General features: G+C 34.5%; 3 protein-coding genes across 4 annotated transcripts in view; 1 reads left to right on the top strand and 2 right to left on the bottom strand.

Moving 5' to 3' along the window:
• The window catches only part of LOC146403204 (uncharacterized), a 732,844-nt gene that overhangs the window by 577,463 nt on the left and 131,466 nt on the right, over window positions 1–23,915 (bottom strand). The window lies entirely within an intron of this gene.
• On the top strand, window positions 185–1,123 carry LOC110258869 (olfactory receptor 6C74-like). The gene has a single exon (XM_021082112.2). The coding sequence runs from the start codon at window positions 185–187 to the stop codon at window positions 1,121–1,123; it is 939 nt and encodes a 312-aa protein (XP_020937771.1).
• On the bottom strand, window positions 18,851–19,789 carry LOC110258872 (olfactory receptor 6C74-like). The gene has a single exon (XM_021082114.2). The coding sequence runs from the start codon at window positions 19,787–19,789 to the stop codon at window positions 18,851–18,853; it is 939 nt and encodes a 312-aa protein (XP_020937773.1).

Below are 23,915 nucleotides of genomic sequence, written 5' to 3'. Positions count from 1 at the left end.
ATTGCTCTTCTGGCATAGCCACTGTTAAAACATGAATGAGCACTGTGTATCCTATCTGAAATAGAATTTTGCTAACTTTACTGACAACACTAGTTACCACTGTTATTCTTTGCATTGAAAGTATCACTTTCTTGTTTTTTTTTTTTTTTCTTTCTATGTAGACCTGGAAAAGTAAAAGAAATTAATGGGAAACCATACAAAAGTGACAGTGTTTATCTTAGCAGGTTTGACTGATGACCCACAATTGAAAGTTGTATTATTTATCTTCCTTCTTCTCACCTACTTGCTAAGCATCACTGGCAATTTGACCATCATTACACTCACCCTGGTGGATCCTCACCTCAAGACCCCCATGTATTTTTTCCTTCGGAACTTTTCCTTCTTAGAAATTTCCTATACTACTACATGCATCCCTAATTTCCTGGTTATGATGGCAACTGGGGACAAAACCATTTCCTATAGCAGATGTGCTGCTCAGGTATTTTTTGTCTTCCTTCTTGGAGCATCGGAATTTTACTTGCTGGCAGCAATGTCCTATGACTGCTATGTTGCCATCTGTAAGCCCCTGCATTACACAACCATCATGAACAGTAAGATCTGCATTCAGCTTGTCCTCAGTTGTTGGATTGCTGGGTTCTTTACCATCTTTGTACCTCTCCTCTTAGGCCTGCAGCTTGATTTCTGTGACTCCAACATCGTTGATCATTTCTACTGTGACACAACTGCCCTCATGCAGATCTCCTGCTCGGACACACATCTCATTGAGACGGTGGGATTCATATCTGCTTCAGTGACTCTCGTGGTCACACTGGTGATGGTGATAATATCATATACCTATATTGCATTAACGATTCTAAAACTCCCTTCAACTAATCAGAGGAGAAAAGCTTTCTCAACGTGTTCTTCTCACATGATTGTGATATCCCTTTCTTATGGCAGCTGCATCTTCATGTATGTTAAACCTTCAGTCAAACAAAGAATATCTTTTTCCAAGGGAATTGCAGTGCTCAGTACCTCTGTAGCACCACTGTTGAATCCTTTTATCTACAGCCTACGGAACCAACAAGTGAAAAAAGCCTTCATGAATATGACACACAGGGCTGTTTCTTCCTCAAAAAGATGAATGTTTGTTCTATATGCAAAGGAAATAAACAAAAGAGCTTATAATAACAGTGTATCCAACTAAAGCTTCCAGTATATATTTCCTCCTTTTAGCCATTGGTCTTTCTCTCTCTCAAGCTTTATTTTCACAAATATGTTTGTTCCAGTGAAGACAATTTTCCTTATATTCTTCAATAGAGATTTTTTTCTCATCTCATTTCTTCTCCTTTATTATTTGTAAAAAGTTGACCTAAGATCTTTTTTTTTTTTTTTTGGTGTGTGTGTGTGTGTGTGCCGGCTGATGACACAGCCACAGCAACGTGGGATTGGAGCCTCTTCTGTGACCTACACCACAGCTCACGGCATCCCGGATCCCCGACCCACTGAGACAGGCCGGGGGTCAAACTGGCATCCTCATAGATATTCATCAGACTCATTTCCACTGTGCCAGGACAGGAATTCCTGATCTAAATTTTCAAACCATCTTTCTGTCTAAGATTTCTAGTTAGTCAAGAATATCAACTATTTTTCATTTAAATTAAATCGAATGTAGCATGTATTTTAAACATAAATTTCACCCTTTATTTGTACTTAACAACATTCTTTAAACTAATATTCATTTATATCTTTTTGCAATACTACCAATGCATTGGTGCATACAATATTTAATGAAATAAAAAAATGTGTAGTAATTATTAGCTTTTGGTGTTAATGCTCAAGTTAGAAAATACTTGTTTATTGATCATTGTTTTAAAATACTTTCCATAGAAAGTTTCCATTTGAAAGTTTTTTAGTTTCTATTTGAGAATTGTTAGCATTTATAAGCATTTAAATTATAGATGAAAAAGTGTGGCTTATTTTTAAATAATTAATAATGAAATATAGTGGTTATTTGGTGTTTCCATATCCCAACATTCTCTCTTCAAGTAACTTGGGATACCTGAACTCTTTGAAGGCTGCTTGTAAATAACTGTTAAATAAAGAAAACAATGCTAGTCAATGTCTTTATTCTTTTCAGATGGACATAGATACAGATACATAGTTATATAGCTGTTATCTCCTATCAGGGAAACCAAAGTGATAGAATAAACTAAAGCTTTTATTAAGTATTTGTTGAACTGTAAGTCATTAAGTGAATATTTGGGTAACTCAAATCAATTTCTCTGCCTTGACCAAACTATGACTATCTTAAATATAGTAAAAAATGTTTTCAGAGGTACACATAATTTTCATTTTTTTTCCCTCAGAAGTGTGTGTGCTTTGGGTCATAACTTCTTTTTCATTTCCTTTCAATTTTAACTACGGATCTTGGTTTGAAAAAAAAAGTCTGAAAAACACTAAAAGAGTAAAATGATAGTTATAACAAGAAGAAAATATATACAGTACATAAGTGACAGGACAATTTTACAGGTTTCTGTATAACTAGTTAATGAGCTGGATCTTCAAGGATATGTGTCATGAATATGAATATGATTTCAGGAATAGCATTTATTATTTTTTCACCTGATAGGACTGTTTTATTGACACTTTATTTTTTTTCCCACTGTACAGCAAGGGGGTCAAGTTATCCTTACATGTATACATTTTTCCCCCCACCCTTTGTTCTGTTGCAATATGAGTATCTAGACATAGTTCTCAATGCTACTCAGCAGGATCTCCTTGTAAATCTATTCTAAGTTGTGTCTGATAAGCCCAAGCTCCCGATCCCTCCCACTCCCTCCCTCTCCCATCGTGCAGCCACAAGTCTATTCTCCAAGTCCATGATTTTCTTTTCTGAGGAGATGTTCATTTGTGCTGGATATTAGATTCCAGTTATAAGTGATATCATATGGTATTTTTCTTTGTCTTTCTGACTCATTTCACTCAGTATGAGAGTCTCTAGTTCCATCCATGTTGCTGCAAATGGCATTATGTCCTTCTTTTTTATGGCTGAGTATTCCATTGTGTATATATACCACATCTTCCGAATCCAATCCTCTGTCGATGGACATTTGGGTTGTTTCCATGTCCTGGCTATTGTGAATAGTGCTGCAATGAACATGCGGGTGCATGTGTCTCTTTTAAGTAGAGTTTTGTCCGGATATATGCCCAAGAGTGGGATTGCGGGGTCATATGGAAGTTCTATGTATAGATTTCTAAGGTATCTCCAAACTGTTCTCCATAGTGGCTGTACCAGTTTACATTCCCACCAACAGGGCAGGAGGGGTCCCTTGTCTCCACAGCCCCTCCAGCACTTGTTATTTGTGGACTTATTAATGATGGCCATTCTGAATGGTGTGAGGTGGTATCTCATGGTAGTTTTGATTTGCATTTCTCTTATAATCAGCGATATTGAGCATTTCTTCATGTGTTTGCTGGCCATCTGTACATCTTCCAATATTTTCTCAGGCCAGTCTCCCAAAGCAACAGAAATCAAAGCAAAAATAAACCCATGGGACCTAATCAAACTGAAAAGCTTTTGCACAGCAAAAGAAAGCAAAAAGAAAACAAAAAGACAACTTACAGAATGGGAGAAAATAGTTTCAAATGTTGCAACGGACAAGGGCTTAATCTCTAGAATATATAAGCAACTTATACAACTCAACAGCAAAAAAGCCAATCAACCAATGGAAAAATGGGCAAAAGACCTGAATAGACTGTTCTCCAAGGAATAACATTTAAAATTGATCACACTGTCCTTCTGAGTTGCTTAGAAAACATCCTATCCAAGTCAAACTCCTAATTTATCATGGAACTACTCTGAAATGCTTTACTTACACATCTTTAAATGTCTGTCGTCTAATACTTATTTAATATAGAAGATACTCTACAAATCTTAGTAAGGTTCTACCAGCACTTCTATTTTTTTTTCATTTTTTTTATTACTCAAATGAATTTATCACATCTGTAGTTGTATAATGATCATAACAATCTGATTTCACAGGATTTCCATCCCACAGCCCCGGCACATCCCCCCACCCCCCAAACTGTCTCCTCCAGAAACCATAAGTTTTTCAATGTCTGTGAGTCAGTATCTGTTCTGCAAAGAAGTTCCGTCTGTCCTTTTTTCAGATTCCACATGTCAGTGAAAGCATTTGATGTTGGTGTCTCATTGTATGGCTGACTTCACTTAGCATTATAGTTTCTAGGTCCATCCATGTTGCAAAAAAATGCTGGTATTTCATTCTTTTTAATGGCTGAGTAATATTCCATTGTGTATATGTGCACATCTTCTTGATCCACTCCTCTGTTGATGGACATTTAGGTTGTTTCCATGTCTTGGCTATTGCAAATAGTGCTGCAGTGAACACTGGAGTACATGTGTCTTTGTGAGTCGTGGTTTTCTCTGGATAGATGCCCAGGAGTGGGATTGCTGGATCAAATGGTAGTTCTCTGTTTAGTTTTCTGAGGAGTCTCCATACTGCTTTCCACAGTGGTTGCACCAATTGACAATCCCACCAACAGTGTACTAGGGTTCCTTTTTCTCCACACCCTCTCCAGCACTTCTTGTTTGTAGACTTTTGGATGATGGTCATTCTGGCTGGTGTAAGGTGGTACCTCGTCGTGCTTTTGATTTGCATTTCTCTAATAATGAGTGACGCTGAACATCTTTTCATGTGTTTCTCGGCCATCTGTATGTCTTCTTTGGAGAATTGTCTGTTTAGATCAACAGCACTTCTAAATTAAAGCTTCCTCATTCCCACTCTTCCCAAGCCTAGGCAGATTAAAGTTACATCATCTGCCTTCTCTTCTACTTCAGTTAGTTTTTACATATCACCTCATATTACATCTAAAATAACCACGATCGTTAGCTTCTGAAGTTGAATCCCCAGGGAGCTTAACAGTTCTCTTTTGAAATAGTGGCTCTTAAAGAAGTAACAGAGCTTCATAAATACAGGTACAACATATTGCTTAAGTGATCTTGCACCTGAAACATTGAAATGCTTTACCCTGAAATGCTTTCAGATTTTCTGCTCTAGTGAAGGATGCTGAACAGCAAGCATGGTATAAAAATAAGATCTCCATTTTGCTGACCACTCACTAAATTACGGGCACTTATGTGTAATTTGGGACTTAGAATTCAGATATAATAATTAGTAGTAGTAGAATTTTATATATTGCATATAGGAGCAAAATATATTTCAGTACGGATAAGATTGTTTTGAAAGACAGACTTAAAAAATGGAATGATGAAAATTTAAGCTTAGGAAGACTTAGATTTCAGTATTCCTATCGAGGAGTATTGATTTATATAAGTATTGGTAAAAGACTACTAGTAGTAATGATTAGAAGTGATTAGTAAGAAAAGAAAAACAATACACAGAGGTGGATTATGAAAAGTGGGGAAGTAAGTAAAATTAAAATTCTTCCTAAGAGATGCTTAAATTGGGATCTTTGAGAAAAAAATTAAATAAATGCACCATATAAATGCTGGATATAGAGTACCTGTGATAGAAAATGAAAGAGTTAAATGATAATGTGAAAAGTAACATGGGTAGTTATATGGATAAGACTCAATTTTTGACAAATTTAACTTCCAGGATAATTCTATTAGAACATATTTAAAATTTCTGTATGAATAGTTCCAGACAGTTTGTAATTGTCAAAATAATCAACTGTATAAAAAATATAAAACCGAGAGTTAAAATAATGTAGATATTTCCAAAAATAATAAAGTATCATAAAAAATTATTGACTACCACTGCCTCATGAGGAATTGGCCAGTATAATAATGACAACAAATACCTAATCCTGATTTTGAATATCACTAGTACATATAGATCTCCTTCTTACGATTTGTACAAGAAATGAGTTAGGAGTTCCCATCATGGCGCAGTGGTTAACAAATCCAAGTAGGAACCATGAGGTTGCGGGTTCAATCCTTGGCCTTGCTCAGTGGGTAAAGGATCCGGCGTTGCTGTTTGCTGTGGTGTAGGTCGCAGAAGCAGCTCAGATCCCATGTTGCTGTGGCTCTGGCGTAAGCCGGCAGCTACAGCTCCGATTCAACCCCTAGAATGGGAACCTCCATATGATGTGGAAGCGGCTCTAGAAAAGGCAAAAAGACCAAAAAAAAAAAAAGGAAATGAGTTAAAGGAATTATTAATTATAAATGATACAAAAATCTCTCAAGTATCACAAGAAAGATGGTAAAGGAAAGCATTTTTGTTTTTTGTTTTACTTTCCTGTAACTGTTTCTTTCCTGTAATTGATTCTTCTTATATATAATAGAGATTTTGAAAGCATAAACCTATTAATTGGATTAAAGATAAAACAATAAATCAAATTTATATACAGATTGAAACATTTAACAAAAAGTAGGATACTGATTAAAACATAATGGGATTTTCTGTATTGAGGAAAAGAAATGAACACTCTTCGGGGTTTATAAGTTAATTTCAGAAACTGGATGGAAAAATGAAATATAACACATGTAGTTATAGCATGGACTTAAAAGTCTTTTGCTGAAGAAAAGTCTTTGGAACATGAGTTATAGTTGACAGTGACACTTAGAACATATTTCAATCATTCTTTTTTTTTATGAAAGTATAGCCGATTTACAATGTCATGGCAATTTCTGTTGTGCAGCAAAGTGACTCAGTAATAACATATATATAAACTTTTTTTATATTGTTTTCATCATGGTCTATTCCAAGAGGCTGATATAGTTCAATTATTCTTTCTTTAATATCATTAGAAAGTATCATTCAAAAGACCAGCATGTTCTTTAAAATAAATTGGGAACGTCCAGTGGTCTCCTGATTAGGACTTGGCCCCTTCGCTGCTGCAACCCAGGTTCAATCCCACATCTGGGAACTGAGATCCCACATCAGGCCACTGCACACCATGGCAACAAATTAATTAATTAATTAATTACTGCTTTAAAATATTCATACAAAGTTCGTTGGTGGCCTATTGGATAAGGATACAGCATTGTCACTGTGTGGCTCAGGTCTCTCCTACGGAACTGGTTTGATTGCTGGCCTGGGAACTTCCACATGCCATGGTCATGACTAATAAATAAATAAATAACTTTCTTAAAAAATTCATATAGTAAGGAATCAAACTGGAATCAATCGGGCATTGTGTTCAGGCATTTGGGAACTATACAAGTTCCTAAAGAGTGGATATTTCTTAGGACACGATGGTCTCTTAGCTATCAGGTGACATTTTGTGCAAGGGAAAATAAATACTTTATCATGGTTAGGATTCTGCAAAAGTGCCTTTCTTTGGTTTTCAGCTTTACAGAAAAAAACAACTCACTGCCCTTGCTTATTGTAGTTTTGCTAAGATTCATAAAAGGGGAATAAGAATCAACGATGGAGATAGAGGTCATTTGCCTTGAACTGACAGATTAAATTTTACTGCAAATTGTTATTTTCCTGTTTCTATTTCACAATTAGAAGGTTAATCATGATGAACTTATCCTCTTAACATGCTGAATCCCTATTTAAAATTTTTAATACCCTTCTTCCCCCCAAATTCCTCTTTTTGGACATCTCATTTACACTGGTCTATATTCTTAAATTCCTTATAACTACTGGAACCAAAGAGTAAAATATTTCCTTGGGTGTAGATCATTACTCTTCCCCATCTTTTGGAGAGCTTTATTCTATGTTCCAATGTCCTACGAATATTCTATTTGGGTTTGCAAACCACTTCCTTACCTGATCTTTATGCTCAGCAAAATATCCTACCAACTTGTACTGAACTATAGTAATTTTTAATATAGTTTAAGCATAGATCAAAATTAATTTGATGATATTTGAATATCCAATTGTTTCAGAAGTATTTGCCAAATACTGTACGATAACCACTGAATAACCAGAGAAGAACTCTATGAGATAGAAAGCAGAAAATTATAGAAACACCAGTGAAGACAAAAAACAAATCTCTAGATGATAAATATAATTGCTGTATCTTTGGTCACAATCATCATGGAGAAATGAGAAGGCACAACTAACTGATTTTAGCATTGATAAGATGACATCATTACAGGCCCCACAGGTATTAAAAGAATAATGAGTTATTATGAACAACTTATGTCAACACATAGAAAAATTATATTAAATGGATAAAATCCTTATGACAGAAACTTCCAAGGGACATAAGAAGAAATATATAAATTGAATACCCTCTATCTGTTAAAGTAATTTCAAAACCAGAGAAAGACATCTGTAAACTTGAACTACAGACCAATATGTATTGTGAACAGATACAAAATACTCAAAATATATGTTATATTGATTTTAAATGTATAAAAAGGATGATACTCTGTGACAAAGTGGGATTTATTCCGGGTTTGTAAACCTGGTTCACCATGAAATCAATAAGAAAAAAAAATTCATGTGAATATATAAACAGATACAAAAGTATTTGAAAAATTCCAACATCAACTTGTAATTAAAAGCTCTCATTAAAATAAGAATATAGAAGAACTTTTTAAAAAGTTTAAAAAGTATCTGTAAAATATCTACATCTAACATAACATTCAATGTTGAGAAACTCAACACTTTTCCCATAGATCAGATATTAGGAAAGAATTCCCCCAATCACTACTTTCAGCACTGTACTGGAAGTTCTAGGTAAAACAATAAGTTAAGAAAAGCAAATAAATGGCATGCAGATTGAGAAGAAAGAAAATAAAATGGTCTTTGTTTGCAGATGAGATGTTTGTCTATGTAGAAAATTTGAAATAATTGACTCCAAACTCTTGGAACAATAAGAGATAATAGTAAGGCAGAGAATACAAGTTAAACATACAACAGTCATCCACTCTTTTGTATACCAGCAATAAAAAAAAATGGAATTTGAAATTAAAAACAAAGCATCATTTACATTATGACCCACAAAAATGAAATACTTAGATATAACTCTAATAATATATAACAATCTCTATATGACGAAAATTACAAAACTGAAGAATGAAATAAAAGAATTAATTAATGGAGAGCTATCCCATGCTCATGAACTGGAAGACTCAATATTGTTCAGACATCTTTTCTTTCCAATTTGATTTATAGATTCAGTGCAATCTCGATTAAAAATGCAGCAGGTTATTTTACAAATACCAAAAAACTGATTCTAAAATTTATATATGAAGAGACATAAGACTCAGAAGAGACACACAATACTAAAAGAGAAGAACAAATTTAGACATCTGACTTTACCCAACATCAACCTGTTCCATAAAGCTATAGGAATCAATACAGTGTGATACTAGAGAAATGGTACACAAATAAATTAAGGGAAAAGAGCAGAGAATCCAGAAATAGACCCAAATAAATATACTCAACTGGTCTTTGACAGAAGAGTTTAAGGGAAAGCTAGTTTTTCAACAAATGATTATGAAACAAATGGACATCCACAAGCAAAAAAAAAAAAAAAAAAAGTGAATCTAGACACAGATCTCATACTATTCACAAAAGCTAACTCAAAAAATATTTCAGATCTAAGTGTAAAGCTATAGAGATCCCAAAAGATATAACAGGAGAAAATCTAGAAGACCTTGGACATGGTGAAGACTTTTTAGATGGACACCAAAGGCACAATTCATGAAAGAACTCTTGAATAAGGTAATTAGCATTAAATTTGAAGATTTCTGGTCTACAAAAGGCAATGCCAGATAAGGAGAAGACAGTCAACAGAGTGGAAGAAAATATTTACAAAAGTCACATCTGATAAAGAACTTACTTTCAAAATATACAAAGAAAGCTTAGAATGCAACCACATGAAAACAAACAACTTAAAGAAAACATAGGCAAAGTAGGAGAACTGGGTCAAGATGGCAGAGCAGGAGGATGTGGAGTTCACCTTCCCCCACAATACATCAGGAATGCATCTACAAATGGAATGACCCTCAAAGAACACCTACTGAACACTGGCAGAAGAACTCAAACACCTAAAAGAACAAGAGGTATATATCTATGTAACTGCGTAAGATGAAAGGAAAACAAATCAAAAGAGAGGAGGAAGTGGATCTGGACCTGCACCCCTGGAAGGGAGCTGAAGGATAGCAGCGTTTCCCACACTACACGGAGTCTCCTTGCCAGTGCGGAGATCAGTTGGGAAAGGAGAGGAGTTTCAGCTGCTTAGAGGAGTGGAGGGCACAACAGCTTGTCTGTGGCAGGAAGAACAAAAGGAGACTCTTATAGATATTCTGTGCAACCACCCTGCAGGCCTCAGCCTGAACTGCAGGTCCACGGATACAGGTGGGGGCTGGGTACAGAACACGGGGTTTGGGGAACAGGCCCTGGGAGAGGATTGATGTTGACTGTGGGGAAACAGCCTGGAGAGGTGGGAGGACAGAGGGCTACAACCAGGAATGTTTGAAGAGGAGTCCTGGGCAGCCACAGGGGGGGAAGTGCCATTGTTAAGTGGCCATATGTGACAAAAACACAGCTAAGATCATTCTCAACAGTGAAAAGCTAAAGGCATTTCTGCTAAGATCAAGAAGACAAGGACGTCCACTCTGATTGCTTTAATTCAACATAGTTTTGGAAGTCCTAGTCACAGTAATCAGAGAAGAAAAGGATATAAAAGGAATCCAAATTGGAAAGGAAAAAGTAAAAGTGTCAGTGTTTGCGGATGACATGATACCACATATAAAAATTCCTAAATATGCTATCAGAAAACTACTAGGGCTCATCAATGAATTCAGTAAAGTTGCAGGATACAAAATTAGTACACAGAAATCCCTTGCATTCCTACACACTAACAACTCAAAAGATCAGAAAGAGAAATTGAGGAAACAATCCCATTTATTATCACATCAAAAAGATTAAAATACTTAGGAATAACCTACATAAAGAGACAAGAGACTTGTTCTTTAAAAATGATGAGACACTGATAAAGGAACTTAAAGATGACACAAAGAGATGGAAAATGTACTACGCTCTTGTTTTGGAAGAATCAATATTGTCAAAATGATTATACTACCCAAGGCAAGCTACAGATTCAATTCAACCCCTAAAATAATGTTGAAACACTCAACATTTTCCCTAAAGTAGTACCCTACACATTAGGTACTAGCAAAGAATGTGCCCCCAATCACTACTTTCAACATTTTACCTAGGAGGTTCTAGGTAAAGTGGTTAGTTAAGAAAAGGAAATAAATGGCAAACAGATTGAGAAGAAAGAAGTAAAATGGTCTTTCTTTGAGGATGAGATGATTGTCTATGCAGAAAATCTAAAAAAAAAAAAAAAAACTGACCTCAACCTCTTGGAACAATATGATAATAGTAAGGTTATAGACTACAAGGCTAACATACAACAGTTAACCACTCTCTTGTATATGACATTTTCAGAGAACTAAAACTAATTTTTTTTTAATCTGTGTGGAAACACAAATTACCCTCAACAGCCAAAGTAACCTTGAAAAACAGAGCTGGAGGAATCCGGATCCCTGACTTCAGACTATACTAAAAAGTTACAGTGGTCAAGAGCATGGTTCTGGCACAAAAACAGAAATAGAGATCAGTAGAATAGAACAGAAAGCCCAGAGATGAACTCAAGTACCCATAGTCAACTAATCTATGACAAAGTACGCAAGAATATACAGTGAAGGAAAGACAGTCTCTTCAATAAGTGATGCTGGGAAAACGGATATGGTTTTATAGTATCTGCCCTTACATTAGAAATTAGAACATTCTCTAACACCATACACAAAAATAAACTCAAAACGGATTAAGGACCTAAATGTAAGGCCAGATACTATAAAACTGTTAGAGGAAAACATAGGTAGAACAATCTTTGATATAGATCACAGAAATACCTTTTTTGATCCACCTCCTAGAGGAATGAAAATAGAAACAGAAATAAACAAATGGGACCTAATTAAACTTAAAAGCATTTGCGGGAGTTCCCGTCGTGGCGCAGTGGTTAACGAATCCGACTAGGAACCATGAGGTTGCGGGTTCGGTCTCTGCCCTTGCTCAGTGGGTTAAGGATCTGGTGTTTCCATGAGCTGTGGTAGGTTGCAGACGCGGCTCGGATCCTGCGTTGCTGTGGCTCTGGCGTAGGCCGGTGGCTACAGCTCCGATTCAACCCCTAGCCCAGGAACCTCCATATGCCGCGGGAGTGGCCCAAGAAATAGCAGCAACAACAACAACAAAAGACAAAAAAAAAAAAAAAAAAAAAAAAAGACAAAAAAAAAAAATAAAAGCATTTGCACAGCAAAGGAAACCATATCTCCCAAGAAAGAAAGAAAGAGACAACTCCCAGAATGGGAAAAATCTTTTCAAATGAAGTGACCGACAAGGAATTAATCTCAAAAATACATAAACATTTCATACAGCTTTTTATAGAAGAAACAAAAATAATAATAAAAAATGATCAGAAGATCTAAAGAGACATTTCTCCAATGAATACAGACAGGTGGCCAAAAAAGCACATGAAAAGATGATCAACATCACTAATTATCAGGGAGACGCAAATCAAAACTATAACGTGGAAGCACTTTGCACTGGTCAGGATGCCCATCCTCAAAAAGTCCACAAACTATACACGCTGGAGAGGGTGTGGACAAAAAGGAACCCTTTTACACTGTTGGTGGGAATGTAAATTGGTACAGCCACAAAGGAGAACAGTATGGAGGTGCCTTAAAAATTAAGAATAGAATTACCATATGATGCAGCAATCTCACCCCTGAGTGAATGTTTGCAAAATGCCATAATTTGGAGAGACACACACACCCCAATGTTTATTACAGTATTATTTACATGAAAGCCAAGATGTGAAAGCAAACTAAATGTCCATTAACAGAGGAATGGAAAGGGAAGGTGTGGTACATACATATAGTGGGATATTACTCAGCCATAAAAAATGGAATAATGCCATTTGTAGCAACAGGGATAGACCTAGATACTATCATAACTAAGCAAAGTAAATCGGACAGAGAAAGAAAAATATCACATGATATCATTTATATGAGGAATCTAATAAAAATGATGCAAAAGAACGTATTTACAAAATAGAAACATTTTGAGATCAAAGTTCTAGTTATCAAAGAAGAAATACAGGGGAGGGGATAAATTAAGAGTTTGGGATCAACACATACACATTACTATATATAAAAGGGATAACTAACAAAGACCTATTGTATAGCACAGGCAAATCTACTCAATATCTGGGATAACCTAAATAGGAAGGAATCTGAAAAGAACTTATGTATTACTGGTTCACTTTACCGTACAGCTAAAACTAACGCAACATCATAAGTCAACTACACTGCAATAAAATATGAAAAAAATATGTACAGATTTAACTATTTTTACAAGGTATTCTGTTCATTATTCTTGTATCTCAGATTGTCTATTTAGGATCAGCTTTCTGCTTAATGAATACTTTCTTTTAAAACCATCCTTAGTGAATGTTTGCTGATAGTAAAGTCTCCTGGGTATGCTCACCTAGACTATCTAACATAATAGTGATTAATATTTATTGATCACTTAGTATGTACCGAGCTCTCTTTAGAGTGCTTTACAAATACTAACTCTTTTTTTTATTGAAGTATAGTTGATGTACAATGTTTCATCAAGTTCTGTTGTACAACAATGTGACCCAATCACACACATTTCCTTGTGCTGTACAGTAGGTCCCATTGCCCATCTATTCCAAATGTAACAGTGTGCATCCAAAAAAACACCCCCAAATGCCCGTCGATCCCACTCCCTCCCATTTTCCCCTTGGGAACCCCGAATTGGCTCTTCTTGGCCATAATCTGTTTTGTTTTGTTTTTTGTTTTTTTTTTTAGATACGATCATCTGTTCCATGTTTTAGATCCCACAAATAAGTGAGATCATATGGTATTTGTCTTTTTATTTCTGGCTTACTTCATTTGGTATGAGAATCTCTCGATCCATCCATGTTGCTGCAAATGGCATTAATTTGTCTTTTTATGGCTGAGTAATATTCCATAGTATATATGTATAACATCTTAATCCATTCATCTGTCCATGGACATTTAGGTTGTTTCCATGTCTTGGCTATTCGAGATGCAAGAATAAGTAATGAACATGGTACCTTGTAAAAATAGTTAATCTAAAAATGGATCACTGTGCAAATCAAAAATAATACCTGATTTATGGATTTGAAATAGACATTGGGAAACAATGCCTTGTGAAACTGGATCAAAGGTTGATTGAAGTTAAAGCGTTTTAAGCCCCTTGTACTGCTTGTGAAGAGAGGAATAGTTTTTATTAACTCTACAGATGTTAAATAAAATAGGCCCTTTAAAATTTAAAAGTAACTCTAAGAATGAAAGATAGAGGAGTAAACAGAATAAAAAATATATCAAACTCAACCTAGCTCACAAACAAACAAACAAACAGGACTAACTGAAATAAGTATGACAAAGTCAGGAAAAACAGAATTCTAGACAACAGTAACAGATGGGAGAAATTTAAGAAGTCCTTTCATCTAGATCAAGAAAAAAATCAAGGTACCAAAAAACTCCAGACTTTGTTATCAACATTTACAGTGATAAATACTAAAATTTAAGGGTAAGTGCTAAATGAACATAAATGCTAGTTTATATATTCATTTGTCTTTTTGCATGTGAATTGAATTTGCAAAATTTCTAAAATTAAAAAAAAATCCAAAAGCTACATCTCTTCATATTAATCAGGGCTCTTTGGGGCAAAGAGTGTAAATTAATTCTGGCTAACTTAAGCTGAAAATGAATTTACTGGAAAGATATGAGGTGGCCAGAAGAACAATAGAGGCTAGAAAACGAGGTTCATAAAAGTGGCAAAAAACAAGGGAGGTTCGACCCAAGGAAAACACAACAAAGGTCATATCCGAGGTCATGTCTGGGCACTTGTGGCCATTACCAGCACGAGGCATTTTACAATGATGTGCCCATCAGTGCCTGATCCTATATATCACTTCCTCTCAATGATAGTCCAGTGCTGGTCACATCTGACCTCATGAATTTGTGGATCATATAGTGTCCACTTCGTGATGAGCAGCTTAAGTCACATTCTCGTCTGCTGGATCATGGTCAGATGTTCCACTGTAGGTGTTTAATTATCTAAAAAGTCCCAGATCTAGGCAGGAACTCTTTCCTAAAAGGAGCTTTGCTGTACTATAAAAGGGTAAATTTTATGGTAGGTAAACTATATTTCAATAAAACTGTTATTTAAAAAAGGAAAAAATGTATATAATATCTAACAGAATTATTCTTGAAGTTTAAATTCTTTTTATGGAAGTACAGTTGATTTACAATGTTGTTTTAGATGTACAGCGAAGTGATTCCTTTTTCAGACTTCTTTCCATTATAGGCTACTATAATACATTAAATATATTTCCCTGTACTATCCAGTAAAATCTTGTTGTTTATCTATATGGCAGTATGTTATGTGTTAATTCCATACTCCTAATTTATCTGCCCCCCTTCCTTTTTGGCAACCATAACTTTGTTTTCTAGGCCTGTGAGTCTGTTTCTGTTTAGAAATAAGTTCATTTATATTATTTATTAGATTCCACATGTAAGTGATATCATATAGCATCTGTCTTTCTCTGTCTACCTTACTTCTCCAAGTATGATCATTTCTAGGTCCATCCATGTCACTGCAAGGATGGCATTATTTCCATTCTTTTTGTGGCTGAATAATATTCCATCGTATATATGTGTACACATGCATACCATGTCCTCTTTGTCTATTCCTCTACCAATGGACATTTAGGTTGTTTCCATGTCTTGGCTATTGTAAATAGTGCTGCAGTGAACACGGGAACGCATGTATCTTTTCTCTGGATATATGCCCAGGAGTAGGATTGCTGGATCATCTGGTAGTTCTCTTTTCAGTTTTTTGAGGAACCTCCATACTGTTTTCCACAGTTGTTGCACCAATGTCTATTCCCACCAACAGTGTAGGAGGGTTCCCTTTTCTCCACACCCTCTCTAGCATTTCTTGCTTTACACTTTTTGATGATGGCCATTCTGACTGGTGTGAGGTGATACCTCACTGTACTTTTGATTTGCATTTCTCTAGTAGTAGATGACCTGTTGGCCATCTGTATGTCTTCCTTGGAGAAATATCTATTTAAGATGGAAATTAAAATTTTTAAAAATTGTTGAGTCCTGTATTTACCCATATAACTATTCTCATTACTTTCATATTGTTATTTAACTCTTTCAGATTGTGTTATATACTCTATAGTTAGAACTTCTATTACGTACTTATTTCATTGCGTTCTCTAAGGACTTAATTTAAGCTTCTGTTAGGAAGAATTTTAATTTTATTCATTTCTCCCCCACTTTCATGTATTATTTTTCTTCTTTTACTAATCATTACTTCAAATCATTACTACTAGCATTCTTTCACTAATCATTACATAATTAATTTTGGAGTAATGAAGACTAAGAATTCCTGGAGTAATGAAGACTAAGAATTCCTGAGTTTAAGTTTTCACTTTTCTATTGTTTAGTTCTCTCTTTCAAAGTAATCTTGTCCTTACTGAGCTAAGTTTTGCTCTTGTGCCCAGTGCCACCAGTAATTATTATATCACACCACTGTTTCCAGTGTTACTTATAAAACACCTACCAGTACCTGCAATTTAGTGAATGGTCAAAAAGGGATGTTATTTTAATATTGTGTTTGTGTTCAGCTTTCCTCATTAGAGCAGACAAGCTGAAAGCATTTCAGGGTAAAGAACTTTAGTCATTTCAGGTGGAAGCTCTTTTAAGAAATAAGTTGTACCTCTATTTAAGAAGTTGTATTACTTGCTCAAAAGCCAATTTAAAAAAAAAAAAAAAAGCACTGTTAAACTATCTAGGGATTCAAATTCAGAGTTCAATGGTAATGGTACTATTAGATATAATATGAGGTAATATGTCATAGACTGAATTAATGGAGAAGACAGATGATGTAATTTTAAGCTGCCTGGGAGTGGGAAGGGTGGGAATGGGGACGTTTTAATTTAAAAGTGTTAGACTCTAATTAAGAGTTGTAGACCATGCTCTCTTTTAAATAACTAATAGATGGCAAACATTTTAAAATACGTAAGTAAAGCACTTCAGAACAGCTTCATTATAAATTAGTGGTTTCACTTTAACAGTACTTTTCGAAGCAAACTCATTTTGGCTCCCATATAACAGAACTCAAACTAAAAAGAATACTAAGAGCCTTAGGTTTTAGTGGTATAAAATTGACTCAATATGTTACAAATATATTTTTTCACAAATTGTGCCCTTAACATTTCAAAAAGTTAAACAGAACTCCAGGATCATTAGATATATTTTCTCAAAATGGAAAAAGCAGATATATAAATGATCAAGGAAAATGTAATGAATTGTTTTTGTGTGCATTATCCCTAAAATAATATTCATGACATGTATCGTGTAAGTTATTCATTAACAAATTGTACAGAAATCTATAAAACTGTCCTGTCAATTACATACCATGGAAGTTCCCATCATGGCTCAGTGGTAATGAACCCAATTAGTATCCCTGAGGACACAAGTTCTATCCCTGGCCTTGCTCAGTGGGTTAAGGATTGTCATGAGCTATGGTATAGGTCACAGATAAGGCTCAGAATTCAGATTACTGTGGCTGTAGCGTAGGCTGGCAGCTGCAGCTCCTACTGGGCCCCTAGCCTGGGCACTTCCATGTGCCATGGGTGCAGCCCTGACAAAAAAGATTTACATACTATGTATACTTTGTTCCTAGCTATATCTTATTATGCTAATTTAGTTGCTATTTTTTTTTTCAAAAAAATCAAGATCTATAGTCAAAATTAAAAGGAAATGAAATAAAATGTATGGACTGATGCATACACATTTCTGGAAAAAATCAGGAAACATGATGTGTATCGGTGAAAAAAATATTGAAAAATTCTTAATATATTAAAATGTTAGTCATGACACAGACATTGATTTGAGTGCCCAAATTCCAGAAAATAATGACCTACAGTTAAAAATCCTTAGGGAAATGATTAGTTTATTATCCTCTTTTGGTTTCCCTGGTAGGAGATATATTTACATATCTATTTATCCATAGCCATGACAATCTGCAAAGAATGAATACACTGAGTGAAGACTCTTACCCTCATTTGTAAGTTATCCTAAGCAGTTTTAGACCCATTCCATGTTACTGAAGGCAGTTTTTTTGGGTATGGAAACATCCAATAATTATTGTATTTCATTATTAATTTTCAAACTAAACCGGTAAGCTAAAACATTTTCATCTATAATTGCAATATTTGTAAATTTTAACAATTCTCAAATAGAAACAAACTAATTTATAAGGAAAGTACTTCACCACAAGAATCATATTTTTAATGGCAAACAATTTTTAATTTGAGCTTCAACACTAATGGTAAATCTCTGCTAAAATATTTTTTTTTCACTCTATGAAACAGTGTGTAAACCAATAAATTGGTAGAATTGCAAAAGATATAAATGGATATCTTAAGAGGTTGTAAGTATAAATAAAGGATGGTGATAGTGTTTACATTGCATGTTACGTTAAATACAATTTAAAGGAAAATCTTTGAATTCAAAAACGAGAGATTGAAAAAAATTAGCTCAATTTTGTTCGTATATCTGGAGTAAAAGGAAGTGAGATGAGGCAAGATATCTATTGAAGAATATAAAGAAAATTAACTCTTCGGAACTAAGATTTTTGTGAAAATAAAGCTTAAAAAGATGAAGAATATCATAGAAATTAAAGGGAAAAAAGGGAATATCTATTTGAAGTTACAAATGGATACACTGTTATTATAAGTGACTCCTATGTTATTTTCTTTCATATATAGTGAAAGTGTATATTCACTTCTCCGAGAAAAAAACAACCCTGTGTACCAAATTCATAAAGGCTTTTATCACTTGCTGGTTCCGTAAGCTGTAGATGAAAGGGTTCAAAAGTGGTGCTACAGAGGTATTGAGTAGTGCAATTCCCTTGGAAAAAGATATTCTTTGTTTGACTGAAGGTTTAACATACATGAAGATGCAGCTGCCATAAGAAAGGGATATCACAATCATGTGAGAAGAACACGTTGAGAAAGCTTTTCTCCTCTGATTACTTGAGGGGAGTTTTAGAATCGTTAATGCAATATAGGTATATGATATTATCACCATCACCAGCGTGACCACCAGAGTCACTGAAGCAGATATGAATCCCACCGTCTCAATGAGATGTGTGTCCGAGCAGGAGATCTGCATGAGGGCAGTTGTGTCACAGTAGAAATGATCAACGATGTTGGAGTCACAGAAATCGAGCTGCAGGCCTAAGAGGAGAGGTACAAAGATGGTAAAGAACCCAGCGATCCAACAACTGAGGACAAGCTGAATGCAGATCTTGCTGTTCATGATGGCTGTGTAATGCAGGGGCTTACAGATGGCAACATAGCGGTCATAGGACATTGCTGCCAGCAAGTAAAATTCCGATGCTCCAAGAAGGAAGACAAAAAATACCTGAGCAGCACATCTGCTATAGGAAATGGTTTTGTCCCCAGTTGCCATCATAACCAGGAAATTAGGGATGCATGTAGTAGTATAGGAAATTTCTAAGAAGGAAAAGTTCCGAAGGAAAAAATACATGGGGGTCTTGAGGTGAGGATCCACCAGGGTGAGTGTAATGATGATCAAATTGCCAGTGATGCTTAGCAAGTAGGTGAGAAGAAGGAAGATAAATAATACAACTTTCAATTGTGGGTCATCAGTCAAACCTGCTAAGATAAACACTGTCACTTTTGTATGGTTTCCCATTAATTTCCTTTACTTTTCCAGGTCTACATAGGAAAAAAGAAAAAGAAAAAGAAAGGAATAAAGGAAAGGACAGAAGGAAAAAACAAATGAAGGAACAAAAGAAGAAAGGCATTTCAATTAAAAATTAACATTCAAAATATGTTTAAAGTTAGAAAAATGATACTTCAGATAGAATAACATAAAGTTCATTCACGTTTTATAGAAGGCATACCAGTAATAACATTAGTTTGCTTTTCCAGAGTATCTGGACGGAGAATTCCATCTGCAGTTTGCAATTCTACTAGAAAATAACCAAATAATGATCGCAAGTGTTAATTGTTTTATGTGATGAATTAGAGGGAAATTAAAGAGGCTTTTAAAACATGGAAAAATATTTTTTTCACTCTATATTGTGTGCATGAGGTGTAATGGATACCAATTCCTGTTGAATCAAGAAGTTTGCATAATAAAAGAAAAATTATGTATTTACAAGTAAATTAGCCCATATTTTGCATTTAACACACAAGCACACATACACACATGTGCCTCGTACACCTTTACAATTCTAATCAAATAATCAAGTCAAATGCCTGATTTTTGTGTCATTTTGTAAATTTGTCCCCAGTTGCCATCATAGCTATGACATCCAACCTCAGAGAAGTATATATAAGACATCAGTGATATATTAATTTCCTAATCTTAGTATTTCCATTTCCTCAATCTGTTAACAACCCCATTCTCCTTACTTTTTACTCCAAAATAAAAATCAGCAGAAACACTCTTATAATTTTTGTATGTTATTAAATCTGTAGTTTTCTTATGAATATTATACTTCTGGGAATAGGCCACGTAAAACAGAGTGAAAATGAGAATACAGGATACAAGAGAGGACAGAAATATTTATCTATATGTTCAGGAATTGTATGAGATATGAGAGGTGAAGGGAAGAGGCAGATGAAGATAAAATTTACATAAATCTAGAAAGGTAAGAAGAATTTTTAGGGGTAGGATAGTGAGTTTGAGGAAAATATTAAAAGATGATTAAAATATGTAAATAAGCAAGTGGACATTTTAAAAGTTAAAGATGGTAAGTAAGTAAAAATATACACCTTTTTAAGTAAAAAAAAAAAATCAAACGAAAACAAAAAAAATGTTGACCAATGAAATTTCTCTCTATCTGCTTCTGTTTACCATACTTACCATTTTAATCTTTGTATAAAATACCGATTAAATAAGTGAACAATTTTGAGGTCAGCATAGCCTAAGAGATGAAGAGTGTGACTATCTGGTAAATTTGAAACACATAATGAATCACAGAAATGTTGACAAAATTTTGGCAGACACACATTTCCCACTCATAAGGTATTCAAATATATGACTAACATGTAATTAATGAAATATTAACCATGGATAACTCTTCCCAACACTGGACATATATTAAGTCAGAGAGTTGTACGGCTGGCAAATCAGGCTGAAGTTTGAAAGAGTGTATTTTCTAAATCTGTCCTCTTAAAAGTGCAATATGTTATACAAATAATTTTAGTGCTTTTTGATTAAAAAACTGATATCTCTAAGGAAAGGTTGCTTTATCAGAATCTTCATAATCAAACACAAAATTACTAAAGTTTTGTGATGGAACGAGATAAAATAATATTTTCTGTATTGTGGATGTCCAGATTATTATTTCCAAACCACTGAAACATGTATTATTATTATTTTTGAAAAGGCAAGTATATAAATAAACATAAACCTTTAAGGACAAATAAAAGTTGTTTCCAGGAATATCAAGAGAAGTTTATAGGAAGAATCTAAGATAAGGAAATTAGATCTGCTGTCAAAATCCTGTAGTTATTAATGCAGAAACATATGGGTAAAATAAATTACCGTTATTTTTCCTTGACATTTATTTTATCTTATCCTTTAGTTTTTTGGGTTTTGTCCTTTTAGGACCGTACCTGCAGGGTATGGAAGTTTCCAGACTAGGGGTCAAATTGGAGCTTAGCTGCCTGCCTCTGCCACAGCCACAGCAACACCAGATCCGAGCCACATTTGTGAACTGCCCCACAGCTCACAGCAACTCTGGATCCTTAACCCACTGAGTGAGTCCAGGGATCGAAATCATATCCTCATGGGTACTAGCTGGGTTCATTACCACTGAACCACAACAGGAACTCCCTGACATTTATTTTAGATTCACATAATTATGAAGGAATCTATTATAAATTTTTCTTCATTTATACAAACATTTCGATGCAGCAATAGCAGGAAAGCATGTCTAAACACCTAAAGCAGAATTATACCATGTCAAATTATTTCTTTGTCTAAATTCGGTAATTACATACTCCAACCATTCCCATCACACACTGTTAAAAAATTAAAGTTCACACCACAAAACCAATAGAAATCAGGCATAATGCAGTTATGTTGAGTTGTCTTAGATATGCCATCTGATATAAATTTAATGGAAAAGTTTTTCAATAGTAAATATCATTGCACTCCATATGCCTTCTTTCACCATTTTCCAAAATTCAAAATTAAGAAATTTAGAAAGGAGGTTAATATTTAAAGTCCAAAATAGAACAAAAGTGGGTTAAAACATATTTAATAACAAATACGGTCTTTAAATATTTGACATACCAATTCTTTTCATCTTTTTGAGTCTGAATCAGTGTGCAAAAATATTTACAAGTTCAAACATCTGTTTAAAGAAGATATTTACACAGATTTATTAAGAAAAAAGAATCTCTACTTCAGTGTTTAACTCTTTTTATCATCCTGCTGAATAGAGCTCACTGATATTCCATTCCTCTCTGAATGGATCTCACTCTACTCCTCAATCTATGATCATTAATTTCTTATCTATTTATGGCAACCTTGAACATGCTTTGTTTAGCTATTTTCTTTTTTTTTTTCAAATTATCTGACTAGTATGTTAAATTTTCCCAGTAGTAAATTTACTTATTTATGTACTGAATACTTTTCTAAGTATTACCCACAATGCCATACAAAACTGATTAACCTGAAGCACATGGAGTATTTATGCTTTTGTGCCCTGAAGGAAAATACATAAAGATCATGACGAATTCTCAGGAGGATATGAGCTACAAGAACATCAGTCCCAAAGGATAAAATATTTTTATGTTACACACGTGTTCTCCCAAGGTATTACATATTTTTTAAAAATAAAAATATTTATTAGAAAATCTTCTTTAACTATGTCTCTGGAGAATTCAAGTAAAGAGTCCCATGTTTGTCCTCCCTTACACTCACTTTTTGAAATAATAAATACACGAATAAGCATTTGGAAGCAAAAAAGAAAAGATTGTTTTAGTTAGTATTAAAAGTGACATTATAAGACAGAGAAATTAGCTTGTCAAAGAAAATATTGTACCTCAAGATAAATGAAACATTAGTAATACTCGAGACTACCTAACATTTCAGGTCTTTTATGACCTGTTTCTTTTCCGGAAGTTTTTTTCTACAAGAAGTCTTTGTGATATTATCTACTGACTCAAACTAATAGTTTATAATAACGAAGCATCTTCTGTTATTAGAATATTTATCTATTTATATTGCTCACCCTCCTTGCAACTTGTGTTCATGTGACTAAATTCTGTCCCATGGATGTAAGCAGAGATACCTGTGCAACTTCCATGGATCATCCTTTGCTAAAAGTCTTCTCTCCTCTTCATCCTTATACCCCTGTTAAAATGCATATGTGATGGAAAAGCCATTTGTTAAAATGCATATGTGATGGCAAAGCCATTTGGAACCATGAGTAGGATCAATTACAGTAGACATATCAAGTAAACAAGATAGAGCACATTCAGGTTCCTGACATCATTATAGCCCATACAGCTTAGAAACACAATGGTTTTATGGAAGAGTTTTGACATACTAGTGTACACATTCAAATAAGATACAATTAATTTTTTGGTTTAAACCTCTGTGATATTTGTCTTCATCATACTCTAGCAAATCTACATTATTATCAAAACCTGTTTCCTTGGACTGATACGACATAATTGTTTAATTTCTTTACTATGTTCCGTATATCTTCTCTAACAATTCTCTGTTCTGCTTCCAATTATTGGCTAAGTATTCTTTGAACTCTTAATACCAACTGTTTGAATTGTTAATTTCTTAT

Source organism: Sus scrofa, chromosome 5 (genome assembly GCF_054392235.1).
Source record: "Sus scrofa isolate SSC_HxYL_T2T_F1_AM1 chromosome 5, Sscrofa_HxYL_maternal_Yorkshire_Landrace_v2.0, whole genome shotgun sequence".
Taxonomy (NCBI): domain Eukaryota; kingdom Metazoa; phylum Chordata; class Mammalia; order Artiodactyla; family Suidae; genus Sus; species Sus scrofa.
This window is presented reverse-complemented; position numbering and strand designations above follow the sequence as displayed.

Excerpts from the sequence above, each read along its gene's own strand:
- LOC110258869 (XM_021082112.2), top strand. The coding sequence starts at position 185 with ATGGGAAACCATACAAAAGTGACAGTGTTTATCTTAGCAGGTTTGACT.
- LOC110258872 (XM_021082114.2), bottom strand. The coding sequence starts at position 19,789 with ATGGGAAACCATACAAAAGTGACAGTGTTTATCTTAGCAGGTTTGACT.